Below are 16,189 nucleotides of genomic sequence, written 5' to 3'. Positions count from 1 at the left end.
TCTACAAAGCTCTGCTTGTCTGTCTGGCCCTGTATATCCATTAGTAGTATTTAAGAGAAAGCAACCTTAGAGGTCCTGACTTTCAGCATCCTTCCCAGCACCCTAAATTTGGCTTCCAGGCCCTCTGCACTACATTTCCCCATGTCACTGGTGCCAACATGCACTGGAGCCACAGACTCCTCCCCAGCACTGTCTGCCAGGCTATCTAGGCAATGAGCAACATCCACAACCTTCGTTCACCCCATGGTTCATCACACATCCAGCTATCTACGTGCTGATCTATATTCTTAACTACCACGATCCCACCACCCATGGGAGAGGCATCCTCTCACAAGAGGCAGTAGTGATGGCCACCATCCTGGATGGCTTGAAAAGAGAGTGAGATACATGTTTGGAGGAGAAGACTGTTGATGGATACTGGGCAGGATGGCTCTGCTTCTGAATACCAGGTGCTGGAAACCACAGAAGGAGAGAGCATTCTGGTGCTCAGGTCCTGCTTGCCAGTTTCCCACAGGCATCCGGCTGGCTACTGTGAGGAGAACAGGATGTCAGGCTAGAAGAGCCACTGAAAGGATCTCCTTATGTTCTGATGTTCCTGATCTCCCATCTGGAGTTAATTTTAGACCTCTGGAGTTTGGAGTTTGGGGGCACATGAACATTTCTTTGGGGTTTAGTTACATGTGAGTTTTGCTTCTTTGAACCTCTTTCAAGCAAATAAAAATTTGAGCAATTAGAATGCTTTTTGTTGTTGTTAAATTTGTAACAGCCTCCGTAGTCTGCAAAAACTACTTTCATTTTTCATTGCTTTGGCTCTGCTCAGATCTGTCAGAAGACTTTTCTTAATACTGTAGCCAGTCTTTGTAAACAGCAATTCTGCTCCTCCCCTACAAACCACACCCACGAATGCACAAAAAAGAGAAAGAGAAGAGAGAGAAGCAAACATGATTTTTTTTTGCAGACGTTTCCACTTCACAACGTTGCTGTACTTTCTTCTGGGTAAGTACCACACTGTTTGTCCTGAAGAACAATAAGACTGTGCCAGCAGCTGGTGTTTCCAGAGGCTGGAGAAGAGACTGACCATCGTTGTCCTCCCCGTCCCCGACATTTGCCTCTTCCAGCTGCCGGACTCCTCTGGAGAAGGATATGGGAACCCAGCTGTAAACTATCTTCCCCTCCCCTCTGAACTGGATTTAAGCCAGGCTGCCTGGAGTGCAGGAAGGCCAGGGCCAGAAACTTTACTGTGATAAAGCCTTGATGTGTTTTTGTGCGGAGGGTAATATTGAATTTTTTATTCTGTGTTTGCCAAATTGTTTATTTCAGTCATTTTTTAAAAATTGCTTTCATATTCTGTATTTTGTACTTCTAATGCTCTGTATTTTGATGTTTTGAACGTTTGCCGTGAGCCGCTTTGGGCACAGCTAGTTTCAGAACAGTGTCATATAAATAAGCTCAATCAATCCTAATCAAGAGGGAAGTTACTGAGAGTCTGAGATACCTCATATCGGTTTCTCCTTCTCCGCTGATCCTTGCTGGTTTATGAGGGAGGAACAAAGAGCTGTGAGAGGAGGAGTCAGAAACAATGAAGGGGAAACACAGTCTTGCTTGGATGAGAAGCAGAAGGAAAGTCAGCACAGACAGCCTTGCTGGTTTAAAGAGGAGGATCTGATCTGCTGGGAAGCGAGAGGGCAGAAGGAGAAGACCATTGTGTTGGAAAGTTAATGACTCTTGCAAACGAAACCCTGGGCTGGAGCTACGCTTATAAGATGGGTGAACAGGCTTATTTCTGTTTCAGTGTATCTGAAGAAGTGTGCATGCACACGAAAGCTCATACCAATAACAAACTTAGTTGGTCTCTAAGGTGCTACTGGAAGGATTTTTTTTAATTTTGTTTCGACTACGTCAGACCAACATGGCTACCTACCTGTAACTAGGCTTATTTGGCCACCTCATGAGAAGAGAAGACTCCCTGGAAAAGACCCTGATGTTGGGAAAGATGGAGGGCACAAGGAGGAGAAGGGGACGACAGAGGACGAGATGGTTGGACAGTGTTCTCAAAGCTACTAACATGAGTCTGACCAAACTGCAGGAGGCAGTGGAAGACAGGAGTGCCTGGCGTGCTCTGGTCCATGGGGTCAGGAGGAGTAGGACATGACTAAACGACTAAACAACAATCCTATGCAGAAGAATGAAGTTGTCCTTCTCACAGTCGTGAAACATGGAGGGGGCAGTCTGAGTTTGATTTGGCATGAAAAGGGAAATAATTGGCAATATTGTTTGCTAGCACTGAGGGCCTCCTTTCCTCAGCTCAAACCCTCCCAGAACACCCTTGCTGGTGTCAAAGGAAGCTCCAAGAGAAGACTTAATTCTTTTTGTCATATTTGTTACTGAGCTGAAGGGGGGAGGGGAGAGACTTCCCCTATGATGAGTGTGATCATCTCCCTTGAAGGTGTGGAGTGGAACGGAATCTCTAGGGCAGAAATGTTTTCCTGAAGGATTTTTTCTTGTCATGTGTCAGTCATTCACCAATACAAAATAAATATCAGGTAAGAGGAAGCAGCAGTGAATTAGGGGAGCCACCCAATGAGCAGGAAAAGAGGACTGGGCATCTTGGCGGAAGAGAGACAGTTTCTTCTCTGACCTCTGTATTAACTTAACTCGGTTTCAGGGGAAAAAAAGCAAAATCATTTTTTCCTGAAACACACATGCAGATTGTTTTTAGATTGCTGCTTAGAATAATTTTTCACTGGGTTAGAGCTTTCTGTGTTGAGTTTTCAACAGATATTTTGCACAACTCTGACTATGTAAACTGCTTTGAGGCTTTATTAAAACCAAGAAGTATAAATCTTGTGAACTGAAATAAATGAACTTTTGTTCCTTGTGAGGGGAAATTCTACTTACTTTTCAGATTTTTTTGGGGGGGGGGCAATTACACAAAACCAAGATATTCCTAAAATTTCAGCATTGCAAAGCTTTGAAAAGATTTAAGGGTTTAATCAATTGCTTTTTCAGACTTCACTTAAAACGATAATGATACTAATTTTCACCTTTGTTTGTATTTCCTCCCCCCCTCACCCCTCACAAGACACTTTTAGCCATGCAGTGGAGAACCCAACCCATCAGGTGAAAGGAATTATGGGAGCATCAGTCTTGTTTCCTGCCAACATATCTCAAGGAATAACAGTGGAGAAAATGGAATGGGACTTCTACCCTAAAAGTGGGGGCCTGGGCTTTTGGCTGGGGGAATTCAGTCATGGGAAACTGGAGCACCCAAGTCCCACCGATCGGTTTGGACAACGGCTAGACATGGTGAACGAGACAACACTGAGGATCAAAGACCTGGAATTGGATGACGGTGGGATCTACAATGCTCGCATCTGGTTTATGAAATCACGGTTTCAAGAACAGAGTTTCAACCTCACTGTTTATGGTAAGTTTTTGCTTCCACTGTTTGGTTCATGGAATAGGATCAACAGGATCAACTTTATGTTGCTTTCGATTGTGTTCAACAGAGCCAGTGCCAACACCACAGGTACTCCATCAAGAGGTATCCAGCACTCCAGAGGAATGTAATGTGACCCTGCAATGCCAGACACCTGGAAGGGAAGAACTCAAAGTCTTCTGGGAAACAGGGAATCCCCCCAGGGCCTTAGAAAGCAGCCTAGATGAGTTCCAGCTTTCTGATAATGGGAGGCAACTCCATGTCTCCTGGGAGACCATACCTTTTGACTCCACATTCACTTGCCTGGTCAGCAACCCTGTCAGCGAAAAGAGAGCCTCATTTGACTTGTTCCACATCTGCTCCAGTATTGAAGGTGAGCAATGTATCTTGATCCAGAGTTGCTGTTTGGGGTACTGGATAACTTATACCCTATAGGGATTCAAGGAGAGACGTTCATATATGCAAACACTCACCCTCATATGCTTGTTGAGCAGTGTTAGAGCAAATTCAGCCCTGCTTGAAGGTTGGCCTGACCCACCTGAATTTGCTGCTTCTGCTGCTTCCTCTTCCTCCGACCCCTAGGTAAATAAATTACATTTGAAGCAGGCAAAAGTGAAGGCTACAGCAATGTCTGACTGCACACTCTGAGCCCAAGAGTGTTCAGGATTGTGCTGTACTTCTGGATCCAGCCTTATGGCTACACCACCCAGTATGGTGACTTGCAGAGGCTGCCAGACTACCTGCCTCCATAATCCCTGCCCATTAGCCCTGCTGGCTGGAGCTGATGGAAACTGGAGTCCAGCAACATCTGGAGGGCAAGACATTTCCTGCCCCTGTTTCAACACCTCTTTTTATGTCTCCCCTTCATCTCACTGGCTTCTTGTATCCTAACAGATGACATTTTTGCTTTGGAAGTATGTCCCTGAAGTAATAGAATGGACTGGCATTTCATTCATTCATTCATTCATTCATTCATTCATTCATTCATTCATTCTGCTTCTCTCGGCCATGTAGGAGAATCACTTTGGTGGTTGCTACTGAAGCATTTTCAAGAGTCCCTTATCACACATTGCAGGTGAACGCAATGGAACCTGGGAGAACCTGCGGCTTATTCTTGGCCTCTCTGCAGGTTTTTTGTTGGGATTGTTGGCGATTGTGGTGATAATATGCCAGTGGAGAAAAATGCGTCAAAGAGGTAGAACCATCTGTATAAATTTTCTTCCTGTCTCACCTGGGATTGAGGCTCCCTACCAATATGCCTCTACCTTTGTTGTGTTTATCATGAGAAGCAGAATTAGGTCAGTGCCATTGAATAAATATAGTTTTTCATGTTACACTCCACAGAAATTGTCCGTATGCTTCCGGAGAGGGGAATTTTTTTTATTGCACACCAGAACTCAGAAGAGAGGCACTCACAACTTTTCAGGTAAGATGAGCATGCAAAGCAGGGATGATGCTAGATAATAACAATGGAAGCAACCAGTATGTTTGGGAAGCATTTATTATGCATAAACATATTTTGAAAGTGGTAATTTGATTTTTTAAAAAAAAAAAAACACCAGGGAAACACAAAACAGAATTAAGGCAGCAGGGCTCAGCCATAACTCCTCCTTCTTACCATCAGTCCCCTAATGGAGGGAGAGACAGCCAACCTCTGCAAAGAGCAGCACAGGGTGGGTTGCTTGCAAGAGTGTTTCCAAGCAGCCCCACATTGTTCTTAGGTTGTGTGTGCCTATTCCCATCAGGAAAACATTCACACTCAGCCAAACTGAGCAGGATTGAACCCTGATCCAATCCTCCTGGCTGTGAGGGCCTGGCTTCCCACAGGGAAAGGGCTTGTGAAATAGCACTGAACAGGATTGCACCCTTCTCTCACCAGCTATTCTGGACTCTTACTAAAATACTAATTTTATCATTAATACAAACTGGACTCATACAATAACTGAGATACACAGACTTTACCTTTAAAAATGTCACTCCTGGAATAAGGACACAGACCACTTTTGTCTTTTAAAAATGGGCAGCTTTAGCTATGGGAGCCTATACAACCAAACACTAACCCTGAATACTGGAATGGAGAGATAGGGAAGAGCCCTGTGGCCTTTCTTAGGGCACTGCTGGGCCTGGCCAGGGCTCAGTTCATGTCCAGGGTTTAGGTGGGGTCAAATGCTCAGAAACCCTTTTAGGAGTTGCACCTGAGTGTCTCCTGTCATGTTCTGTAGCTGATTATATTTTTCTCTGCCCCTGCAGATTTTCTGCATAAGTGAGGAATTCCACATAAGTTCCATACCACTTTGGAAATCCTGTCTTCCTATCCATTCTGACCCAGTAGCAGACACATATACCTCAGAAGATGAACAGACCAAGGGTTTGGAGGAGCAGGCATGTCGCTTGGAACCAGTGCAAGTGTTTGTCTTGAGGCAACATTGACAGTTCATCCGGCACAATGGCCAGAGCTTCCCTGTCAGGAGCAGGTCACCTTCCTCCTCAATAGATGGAGCGTCCCCTCGTCAACAAATGGAGCGTCCCCTTGTCAACAGATGGAGTGCCCCCTCCATAATCAGAGAACCTCCTCCTCGGTCAGAGATTTCTCTGTCTGCAGCTGCAGTATCCTCTCCTCAACAGTGGGAGTGCCGCCTCCCAGCGGCGGAGCATATGCCCGTGCTGCCCAGGGCAGGCGCGCTCCTGAGGGGGGCGTGGAGCAGAGGGTGCCCTCCCAGGTGCGGGGTAGCCACTCGGGTGCCCGGAGTGGCGTGTGCACCCTGCAGCCAGGGGCAGAGCGAGCCACCCATGGCGGACATTCGGCACGCCGCCCACCCACGACTCCCAAGCCTCCCCCAAGCTGTCAAAATGAAGGGGGAAGGGGGGAATGCTGCTGACAAAGCAGCACAGCTCCCCCCTTACCTCAATGGCTCGGGGTAGGCTTGGGAGTTGCAGGCGGGTGACGCGCCAAATGTCACACACACACCCTCAGTGAGGGCACCTGGGGCAGTCTGTCCCCCTTCCTATGCCCCTGCCCCCTCTCCAACAGCTGGAGCGCCCCCTTGTCAACTGCCAGGTGTCCTGAACAGGCTGTTTTGCAGAGGAATTGGCGACACCAGCTGGGGAACCCCCAGGGGAAGGAAGCTCAGAGCCAGAGGATTGTTGGAGGGATGAGTGGTTAGGGGAGAAGAGGGGGCAAACTGGGGGGAAGAGGAGGTGTCAGAAGCTGATGAGGTAACAGGGTTTAATGAGCAGGAAGAGGCGGTGGAAGAGAGATGTCCAGAATGGAGGCGGAATCAGAGGCCGGAGAGGAGGTAGGCCATGAAGTAGAGACAAGGCAGGCTGCTGAAGAAGGCAGGGAGTCTCCCTCTCCTGCTGCGACCAGCTCCCCTCCCCTTTGGTCTCCCAGAAAATGAAGAGGAATGGAGACAGCAGAGCAAAGAGAGAGAAGCCAGAGCACACCCACCCCTCACCAGCACCCAAAAACACTGGCACCTAAGTTCTTTTAAAAATATTACTTTTATTAAAGATTCTCTTGGTTTATAAAAGTACGTACCTTGTCTCCTTTTTCAGGTTGTACAGTCTTTCTTGCATATCAGTTACATTTGTTGTGAGACCTTAAAAGGGCAGGGTGTGGTTGGTTGTCTGCAGTGAGGTTGGTTAGCATTTGTGAGGGAAGGAGGGCTGGTCGGGTCAGGTAAGCCAGATTGATTCATATGCTGTTGGTGGGTTCTTGTCGTCTTGTTGGGCTGTGTATGTGATAAAGGGGAGCCATACTGGGGTGAAGGTGTCCTCTTCCATTTGTCCCCGTGTCAGTTTCAGTTTATTGATTAGCTTTTCTGGTAATGCTATTTCCCATACAATTTGATAACATTGATCCATGTTTACTCCTGACAGGTCTCTCCAGTGTCTGGCGATGGGGTTTCTGCCCTCAGAGTAGGTAGGTTCTGGGCTCTGTATACCTGGCTTGAGAGCAGTACATGTGAAAAGGATCTAGGAGTCTTGGTAGACCACAAACTTGACATGAGTCAACAGTGTGATGCAGCAGCTAAAAAAGCCAATGCAATTCTGGGCTGCATCAATAGGAGTATAGCATCTAGATGAAGGGAAGTAATAGTACCACTGTATTCTGCTCTGGTCAGACCTCACCTGGAGTACTGTGCCCAGTTCTGGGCACCACAGTTCAAGAAGGATACAGACATGCTGGAACGTGTCCAGAAGAGGGCAACCAAAATGGTCAAAGGCCTGGAAACGATGCCTTATGAGGAACGGCTTAGGGAGCTGGGTATGTTTAGCCTGGAGAAGAGACGGTTAAGGGGTGATATGATAGCCATGTTCAAATATATAAAAGGATGTCATATAGAGGAGGGAGAAAGGTTGTTTTCTGCTGCTCCAGAGAAGCGGACATGGAGCAATGGATTCAAACTACAAGAAAGAAGATTCCACCTAAACATTAGGAAGAACTTCCTGACAGTAAGAGCTGCTTGGCAGTGGAATTTGCTACCAAGGAGTGTGGTGGAGTCTCCTTCTTTGGAGGTCTTTAAGCAGAGGCTTGACAGGCATATGTCAGGAATGCTTTGATGGTGTTTCCTGCTTGGCAGGGGGTTGGACTGGATGGCCCTTGTGGTCTCTTCCAACTCTATGTTTCTATGATTCTATAATGTGAGTGGGCACTGTGGTATTGGAAGATAAAGAACACTGGCACCCAAGTTCTTAGACCGAGGAGAAGAGTGACATATCCAAGCTCATCATGTAACTGGAGAGTAGGGGTCTCCCTGAGAGCAAGCAATCCCTGAAATGCCCGTCACCCACCTGTGGCTGTGGTTCAGGAGGCCAGAGAAAGCGAATTGCACATCAAGCCCTCTTGCCTGTTTCTGAACTGCGGCAGCTGGCTGGCTACCCTGACAGCCTTGACAGGTACACCAGTGCAAGAAAGAAAAAATTATTGATTTATTTTTACAAAACTTAATATAGTGTTTATAAAAAATGGTTTTGAAATATTGTTAAATGTGTCCATTTGTACATGACTGTTCATGTGCTGTGTGTTTGAGCTGCAACGTCTGAAGACAACAGACCTGTATGTGAGGAGAGAGGCAAAGGTGTGTGTGGGGGGGGAGAGGTGCAAAAGAAAGGGGGTGTAAAGGCAGAAGAGTTCTCAAAAGAGTAGGCAGGGATGGCAAGTGGAATTAGCAGGGGTGACCACCCATATACATACAGGAGAGATGCTTTTTGTTTATTTTTAAATATTTTTTTATTAAAGATAGCCTAGCGGTTACTTCAGAACAATCTTTGCAGAGATGCTTTTTGTTAAAGAACTGCAAGTCATAAACCTTTGTGGATCTATTCATTCTATTCATTCTTTCTCACTGCCAGCCAGGTGAGAGAGGAGGCCAACTCATTTGCCCTCTGGCATAATCAGCCTCCTTTGTTATACTAATGGCCTTAATTAATATACTTAGGTGGCAACTTTGACCCTTGTCTAGCTGATTCAACAATGGAATCCTGGCGCCGTTGCCGGCATTGTCTAGTGTTGGGGTACGTATGGTTCCGCCAGTACTGATGGCCAGGAGGGGTCTTCCGTGGTTCTCTCCCCTGGTGGTCCCTTAAGGGTATCTCCAGCGCCGACTCCAAGAGGGGTGCCTTCTCCTCCAGGTCCTTGGCTTGTGGGGTGCAATGTTCATTCCCTGAAGATTCTGGGTCTGATACAGAGTCAGAACAGACAGAAGGACAGGATTTCCAGGGTGGTGGGGGACTTGTTGAAACTTCCCTTCTGTCCCAGAAAACCTGCAGGAGCAGAGAGAACCAGAACCAGCTATAGAACATGACAGAAGAGACTCAGATGCAGCTCCTTGAAAAGTCACTGAGCATTTGTACCCACCTAAATAAACCCAGGGAAGGATGGTGTTCTGGCAAAGCCCTATGGTGCCCTAAGAAAGATCACAGACACCTTCTCTCTACAATATTTCTACTCCTTTTGGGTTAGCATTTGGTTCTACAGGTTCCTGGATCATTGACCCTAAGTTAGGGTGTAGTTGCCCATTTTTAGCGGACAAAAGGAGGCAGTTTGCTTCTGCTGGCAGTGACATTTTTAAAGTCTAGGTCCATGTCTCAATTATTGTTTCATATTCCAGTTGGAATTGATGGTACAATTAGTTATTTTAGAAGGCATCCAGAGTATCTGCTGAGTGGAGACTGCAATCCTGGTTGGGGACTGTTCCACATGCACCTTTCCCTGTGAAGAAGCTGAACCCTGCAGACAGAAGGATTGAATGCTCTGCTCACCAGTGGGTGAGAGGAGGGTTTAATCCTGCTCAGTTTGTGCATGCATGTTCCCTTGATGAAAACTGGCTCTTTGCAGACGCTGCCTCCCTCTTCTTCTTGAATTGGATGAACTGGATTCTTGTTAACAAAAACATATGCCATAATAATGCCTTAAAGGTAAAGGGTAAAGGGACCCCTGACCATTAGGTCCAGTTGTGACCGACTCTGGGGTTGCGGCGCTCATCTCGCATTATTGGCCGAGGGAGCCGCCGTACAGCTTCCAGGTCATGTGGCCAGCATGACTAAGCCGCTTCTGGCGAACCAGGGCAGCGCACGGAAACACCGTGTATTTATCTACTTGCACTTTGAGGTGCTTTCAAACTGCTAGGTGGGCAGGAGCTGGGACTGAGCAACAGGACCTCACCCCATCGCAGGGATTCGAACCACAGTCCTTCTGATCAGCAAGCCCTAAGCTCTGTGGTTTAACCCACAGCACCACCTGCGTCCCATATAATAATGCCTTATGGCTTATGCCATACTAAATTTCCCATTTCCCCCTGGCTTAGGGAATGGGGCCCAGACTCACTTTGAACAGCTAAAAGAGGCTCCTGGGAGGCTACTGGGACATTGCTGGAACAATTATTGGATTGGGGCAACTGGATAAAATGTTTTAAAAGGTTCTAGTTTTGGTTCCTCTGTTTCATTTTTGTTGGGTTGGTGTTGGTTAAACATTTAGTTGGAGTTGGCAGTTACTTCAGTTTGGGTATAACTGCAAACTGTTTGTTGTTGTTGGTTTCTATTGATTTATTGGTTGCTTGTATGGGGTCCCCCCCCCCAATATTTGATGTTTTGTTGTGATTTTATATATGTTGTAAGTCACCCAGAGTGGCTGAGGAAACCCAGCCAGATGGGCAGGATATAACTTTAAATAAACCAACCAACCTCTTGATCAGTGAGTTGGGTAAGGGAGAGGGGTAGTTGTGGCTTAGTCTTGTTGCCTCTTTGTAATCTGTTTTGTGTCTTTTTTTTTTTCAAAATAAGACCACAATTTTAATGATTTTATAATTATTAGATTGAGCCATCATCCCTTCACCACTTCACGAGCTCATCTCACCTGATTATCACCACCTTGTTGTGGACTTCTTGCTGAGTTCCGGTGTGCAGAAGAGCTCTCCAAGCCCTCTAGTATCACCGGGTGAATATCTGAAAAGACATATTTATTCCATGGCATGGACCAACTTCTGCCTCTCAAAATAAGCAAAAGTAAAGTAAAGGTGTATTTGGCAAGCAGCCTCCATCCCACGTGAGGCAGGAAACAGATTGATAGAGATGGCCTCTACCTCTTTCCTTCCTTTTGAATTTTCGCTTCCTCCTCCTCCTTCTCCACATCATGGCCACCACCATCACGATCACCATGAGAACTGCAATGGAGATAATGCTATGTCTCTGGTGTCTGACCTGTACACCTGCAATGTGCAATGAGAGTCTCTTAAAATATTCTCTAATAACAACCACCAAATTAGTGCTAATACGCCCAGGAACCTCATCAAAATGCTGGAGAGGATGCACCTCAACAGGCACATATTTCCACATGTGGTGGGAGTGCCCCAAAATCCAATGATTCTTGAGAGCAACCATAAGAGAAATAGATAAAATAACCCAACAAACATTAGAACTTACCCCAGAATTGGCCCTGCTAAACATCTTCCAGGACAATAATGCCCACCTGCATTACAAAGAACTCATAACCCACTTACTCTCAGCAACCAGAAGCACCATAACCAGACACTGGAAAGACCTGTCAGGAGTAAGCATGGACCAATGGTGCCAAACGGTATGGGAAACAGCCTTACTAGAAAAAATAACCAATAAGTTGAAAATGACACGGGGACAAATAGAAGAAGACGGCTTCACCCCAGTATGGTTCCCCTTTATCACACACACAGCCCAACAAGATAATGACAAAAATCCACCATCAGCATACAAATCAATAAGACTAACATGACCCAAAACAAGCACCCACCCCACTCACACATAAAACAAAGACCACCACAACCAACCACAAAAGAAAAACATATCCTAGGCCAAACCCCAACATCTCTCACCATCAAAGGAACACAAGTAAACAGCAGAGAACCTACACAAGTGACACTGACAAACCACACACATTAAGTAAAATAGAAACATTGTCACATGACCCCACCCCTCACACCCTCCCCCATCTATCTCTCTTCCCCTTTCCTCCCCAATGTCTCAACAATTGAAACTGATCTGTAAATATGTTATGAGAGACATTACACATATCTTTGTAAACTAAGAAAACCTTTAATAACAATGATAATAATAATAATAACAACAACAATAACAACCACCACCAAAGTGACCCTCCTGCCTGACTGAGAGCAACAGAGCAAATAAGAAAGGGTAGGCAGATGTGCCAGTCTGTTCCATTTGTATTGACTTTATTGGATTACTTTGGCACAGAGCTTAGGTCCATCACTTCGGGTTGCATTTCATTTCCCCCTATCGTTTTATTTTTAATTTTCGTTTATAGATTTATAAACTATATTGCAACCAAAACTTACCCAATTAGTTCATGATAAAATAAGATAACACACAGAGATTCGGATCATCACATACCCAGGAAGCAAAAAACAATGAAACCATTTCTACAAATCACAGAATTGTCGAGTTGGAAACTCTAAATGAGGGTCATTTAGTCCAACCCCCTGCAATCCAGGAAGCTTTCACCCAACATGGGGCTCAAACCTACAACCCTGAGATTAAGAGTCTCATGCTCTACCAGCTGAGCTATCCCACTTAAATACAGCTATTCCTCCATACACTGACTAGGTCACACTTACTCACCATCATCACTTGGGCAGATTTTGAGCAAGTCAAAGGAGGCATTCTTTTGGTCAACAGAATTGCTAAGCTGGCAAGTGAATGCAGAGTCCTAAGAGTCTTTTCGCCAGAAGACATGGAGATTCCTGCCATTGTCAGAAAGCTGATACTCATACAGGCTGTTTCCTACTGCCCTGGGGGAATTCCCTCTTTTCCATGAGATACTGAACTCTTCACTTCTAGGTGCCTGGCACTGCAGGGTCACACTGCATCCCTCCAAAGTCTGGGAGACTTCCTGAAAGAGTATCTGTGGTGTTGGCACTGGCTCTGTGGAACACAAATGAAATCAGCATAAGGTTTGTGTCCCACTCCTACCAGTATCTTTGTAGGGAAATGGTGCAGATCCTATTCCATGAGCCAAACAGTGAAAGCAATAACTTACCATAGACCATGAGGCTGAAACTCTGTTCTTGAAACTGTGATTTAGTAAACCAGATGCGAGCATTGTAGATCCCACTGTCATTCAACTTCAGGTCTTTGATCCTCAGTGTTGTCTCGTCCACCATGTCTAGCCGTTGTCCAAACCGGTCAGTGGGACTTGGGTGCTCCAGTTTCCCATGGCTGAATTCCCCCAGCCAAAAGCCCAGGGCCCCACTTTCAGGGCAGAAGTCCCATCCCATTTTCTCCACTGTTATTCCTTGGGATACGTTGGTAGGAAACAAGACTGATCCTCCCTGGATTCCCTTCACCTGCATGGCTTAAAGTGTCTAGTGAGGGGTGGGTGGTGGGGGAGGAGATACAAATGAAGGTGAAAATTAGTATCATTATCATTTTGGCCTCCTTATCCATCTTCCATGGATGGACAAGGAGAAGGGGACGACAGAGGACAAGATGGTTGGACAGTGTTCTCGAAGCTACCAACATGAGTCTGACCAAACTTTGGGAGGCAGTGGAAGACAGAAGTGCCTGGCATGCTCTGGTCCATGGGGTCACGAAGAGTCGGACACGACTAACTGTCTAAACCAGGCATGTCAAACCTGCGGCCCTCCAGATGTTTTGGCCTACAACTCCCATGATCCCTAGCTAGCAGGACCAGTGGTTGGGGAAGATGGGAATTGTAGTCCAAAACATCTGGAGGGCCGCAGGTTTGACATGCCTGGTCTAAACAACAATCCATCTTCCATCATGAGGTCCCAGAGCAGGTTGCAACAATTTAAAATGCAGCATTAAAACGTAATAGGAAGGGACCTATAAATTATATTGCAGGTGTCAATGGCCATACCAAGGGGTGAATTTTCAGCATATAATGGAAACTCGTCCAGAAGGTGTCTGGTTCATCTCTGTGGGGAGGGACACCTACAGTTTAGCAGCCTGTCACAAAGAAGATCGTCTCCTGGGCTGGCATTCCCCCAAATGTTTGAGGGAGGTGAAACTAGTCTCTCGGGTATTTGGGACCTAAATAAAATAAAGTTTACAATATCCGATATTAATTTTAACTGCTGCTGAATTGTACATTGTCCCACTGGAAATGCCCAACTCACTAGTTAAACATTTACTACGTTCTCCTAGCTGTGCAAACAACGTGACCCTTTACTGGAAGAGAAGGACATTGTTACAAGCCCAAATTTAAATTCCAAAAATCAAGTGCTCTTTGTTCTCCAACAATAGGCACCTATCTGTTGTCCAGGGACTGGGATCCAGAAAAACTCAGAGAGAAGATAGGTCCAGGTGATTAAAATAAAATAATCTGAGGTCTGAACTTCATCTATAAATAAATAAATTAAACACTTAAATTTTTTCAAAGCTGTCCCTTTGCCATATTTTGGGGAACATCTGGCTCTGTGTAATTGTAACAAGGAAAAATTCTGAAAAGAAGTAGAATTTCCCTACACAGGGAACAAAAGTTCATTTATTTCAATTAACAAGATTTATATACTGCTTGGTTGTAAGAAAGTCTCAAAACAGAATCAGAGCTGTGCAAACTGTTGAAAACTCAACACAGGAAGCTCTAACCCAGTGAAAAATTATTCTAAGCAGCAATCTAACAACAATCTGCATGTGTGTTTCAGGAAAAAAATGATTATGCACAATTTTTTGTGTGAAACCAAGATAAGTTTGTACAGAGTTCAGAGAAGAAACTGACACTGTTCTACCAAGATCCCCAGTTGCCTTTTCCTGCTCATTGGTTGGCTCCTTTAATTCACTGCTTGCTCTTAACTGACATTTATTTTGTATTAGTTAATGACTGACAAAATCCTGTAGGAAAACATTTCTGCCTTAGAGACCAGGTTGACTTGCAGTCATCATATCCTGTGCTTTTATTTCGTTCCACTCCACACCTTCATCATACACGCAGATTGTCCCCCCCAAGTTCAGCTCAGCAACAAATACTGTATCACAAAAAGGATTAAACTTTCACAAGCCTTCTGAAGGAGCTTCCTTTGAAGCCAGCAAGGGTGTTTTGGGGCAGGTTCCAGCTGGAGAGAGAAGACCCTGAGTCCTAGTAATCGATATTGCCAATAATTTCCTACTTCATGGCAAATCAAACACAGAGTGCCCGCTGTCCCCCCTCCATGCATTTAGGTGGTTTTGTTTTGCTTTGCTTTTGTTTTGCTTTTGTTTTGTTTGTTTTTTGAGGGAGAAAGCAGTGAAGTCCTTACCCAAGGAAGAGCACAGCAATAGTCTGAAAAAGAGTGCTTCTGTGAGAAAAATCCATCATCGTATCTCTCCAGAAGTGCAGAGAGCCATGAGCGGCAGTCACGCACCAGAATGCCCCTTCCTGGGACTCACAGATGGGGAGACTTGTTGCTGTTGAGCTCAGGTCCTGCCTGTGGGCATTGTGGCGTCTGTTTCACCACCCTGAGAAGAACAGCTTCATTTTTCTGCACAATATAGGTGCTTTAAAATAAGCCTGTTCATCCATTTTCTAAGCGTAGCCTGAGTCCAGGGTTTATCTCTGCAAGAGTCATGAACTTTCCAACACAACGGTCTTCTCCTTCCGCCCTCTCGCTTCCCAGCAGATCAGATCCTCCTCTTTAAACCAGCAAGGCTGTCTGTGCTCGCTTTCCCTCCCCTTCTCATCCGAGCAACACGGTGTTTTCCCTTCGTTGTTTCCTACTCCTGCTTTCAATGCTCTTTGTTCCTCCCCTCATAAACCAGCAAGGGTTAGTGGAGGAGGAGAAAGCAAGCGCATGAGAGCTCTCTGCCTGTGTGCCTGTTAAAGGTTTCTGTTTAGAATAGGTGTTGGTTTTCACCAGCATTTTGATATCAACCTTTCGGAGTCCTGCAAACTGAGCTCAGTAATAAAGTTTCTGGCACTGGTCTTGCTACACTCCAAGCAGCCTGGCTTTAATACAGTTCAGAGGGGAGGGGAAGATGGCTTACAACTGGGTTCCCATATCCTTCTCCAGAGGTGTCTGGCAGCTGCAAGAGGCAAACGTCGGGGAGGAGAACGATGGTCAGTCCCTCCCTTCCCCAGCCTTCTGGAAACACCAGCTGCTGGCGGAAGTCTTATTGCTCTTCAGGACAGTGTGGGACTTACCCAGAGGAAAGTACAGCAACGTTCTGAAGAGGAAATGTCTGCAATAAAAAAATCATGTTTGCTTCTCTACGGAAGTGTAGCGCTGGGTGTGGATTGCGGGGGAGGAGCAGATTTCCTGTTTA

The 16,189-nt window shown here is 45.7% G+C and overlaps 2 protein-coding genes across 9 annotated transcripts; one reads left to right on the top strand and one right to left on the bottom strand.

Moving 5' to 3' along the window:
• Positions 1-128: 128 nt before the first annotated feature.
• Positions 129-6,969, top strand: LOC118078663 (SLAM family member 5). 8 transcript variants are annotated; one of them, XM_035102601.2, is made up of 6 exons: positions 129-996; positions 3,083-3,427; positions 3,510-3,812; positions 4,515-4,634; positions 4,784-4,865; positions 5,690-6,969. In XM_035102601.2, exons 1-6 carry the CDS (start codon positions 942-944, stop codon positions 5,700-5,702), a joined length of 918 nt encoding a protein of 305 aa, XP_034958492.1. In that variant the 5' UTR covers positions 129-941; the 3' UTR covers positions 5,703-6,969. The 8 variants fall into 8 exon arrangements, 7 of the variants coding, with proteins under 7 accessions (XP_034958492.1, XP_034958488.1, XP_060125673.1 ...); XR_004691757.2 differs by having other exon boundaries at positions 4,454-4,865; XM_035102597.2 differs by having other exon boundaries at positions 4,515-4,865.
• A 5,666-nt stretch (positions 6,970-12,635) lies between these two features.
• Positions 12,636-16,189, bottom strand: LOC118078667 (SLAM family member 8). The gene is made up of 3 exons (XM_035102615.2): positions 15,187-16,189; positions 12,969-13,293; positions 12,636-12,853 (listed from the first exon to the last, which is right to left on the bottom strand). Exons 2-3 carry the CDS (start codon positions 13,279-13,281, stop codon positions 12,639-12,641), a joined length of 528 nt encoding a protein of 175 aa, XP_034958506.2. The 5' UTR covers positions 13,282-13,293; positions 15,187-16,189; the 3' UTR covers positions 12,636-12,638.

Source organism: Zootoca vivipara, chromosome 17, assembly GCF_963506605.1.
Source record: "Zootoca vivipara chromosome 17, rZooViv1.1, whole genome shotgun sequence".
In the NCBI taxonomy this organism is placed as follows: Eukaryota; Metazoa; Chordata; class Lepidosauria; order Squamata; family Lacertidae; genus Zootoca; species Zootoca vivipara.
This window is presented reverse-complemented; position numbering and strand designations above follow the sequence as displayed.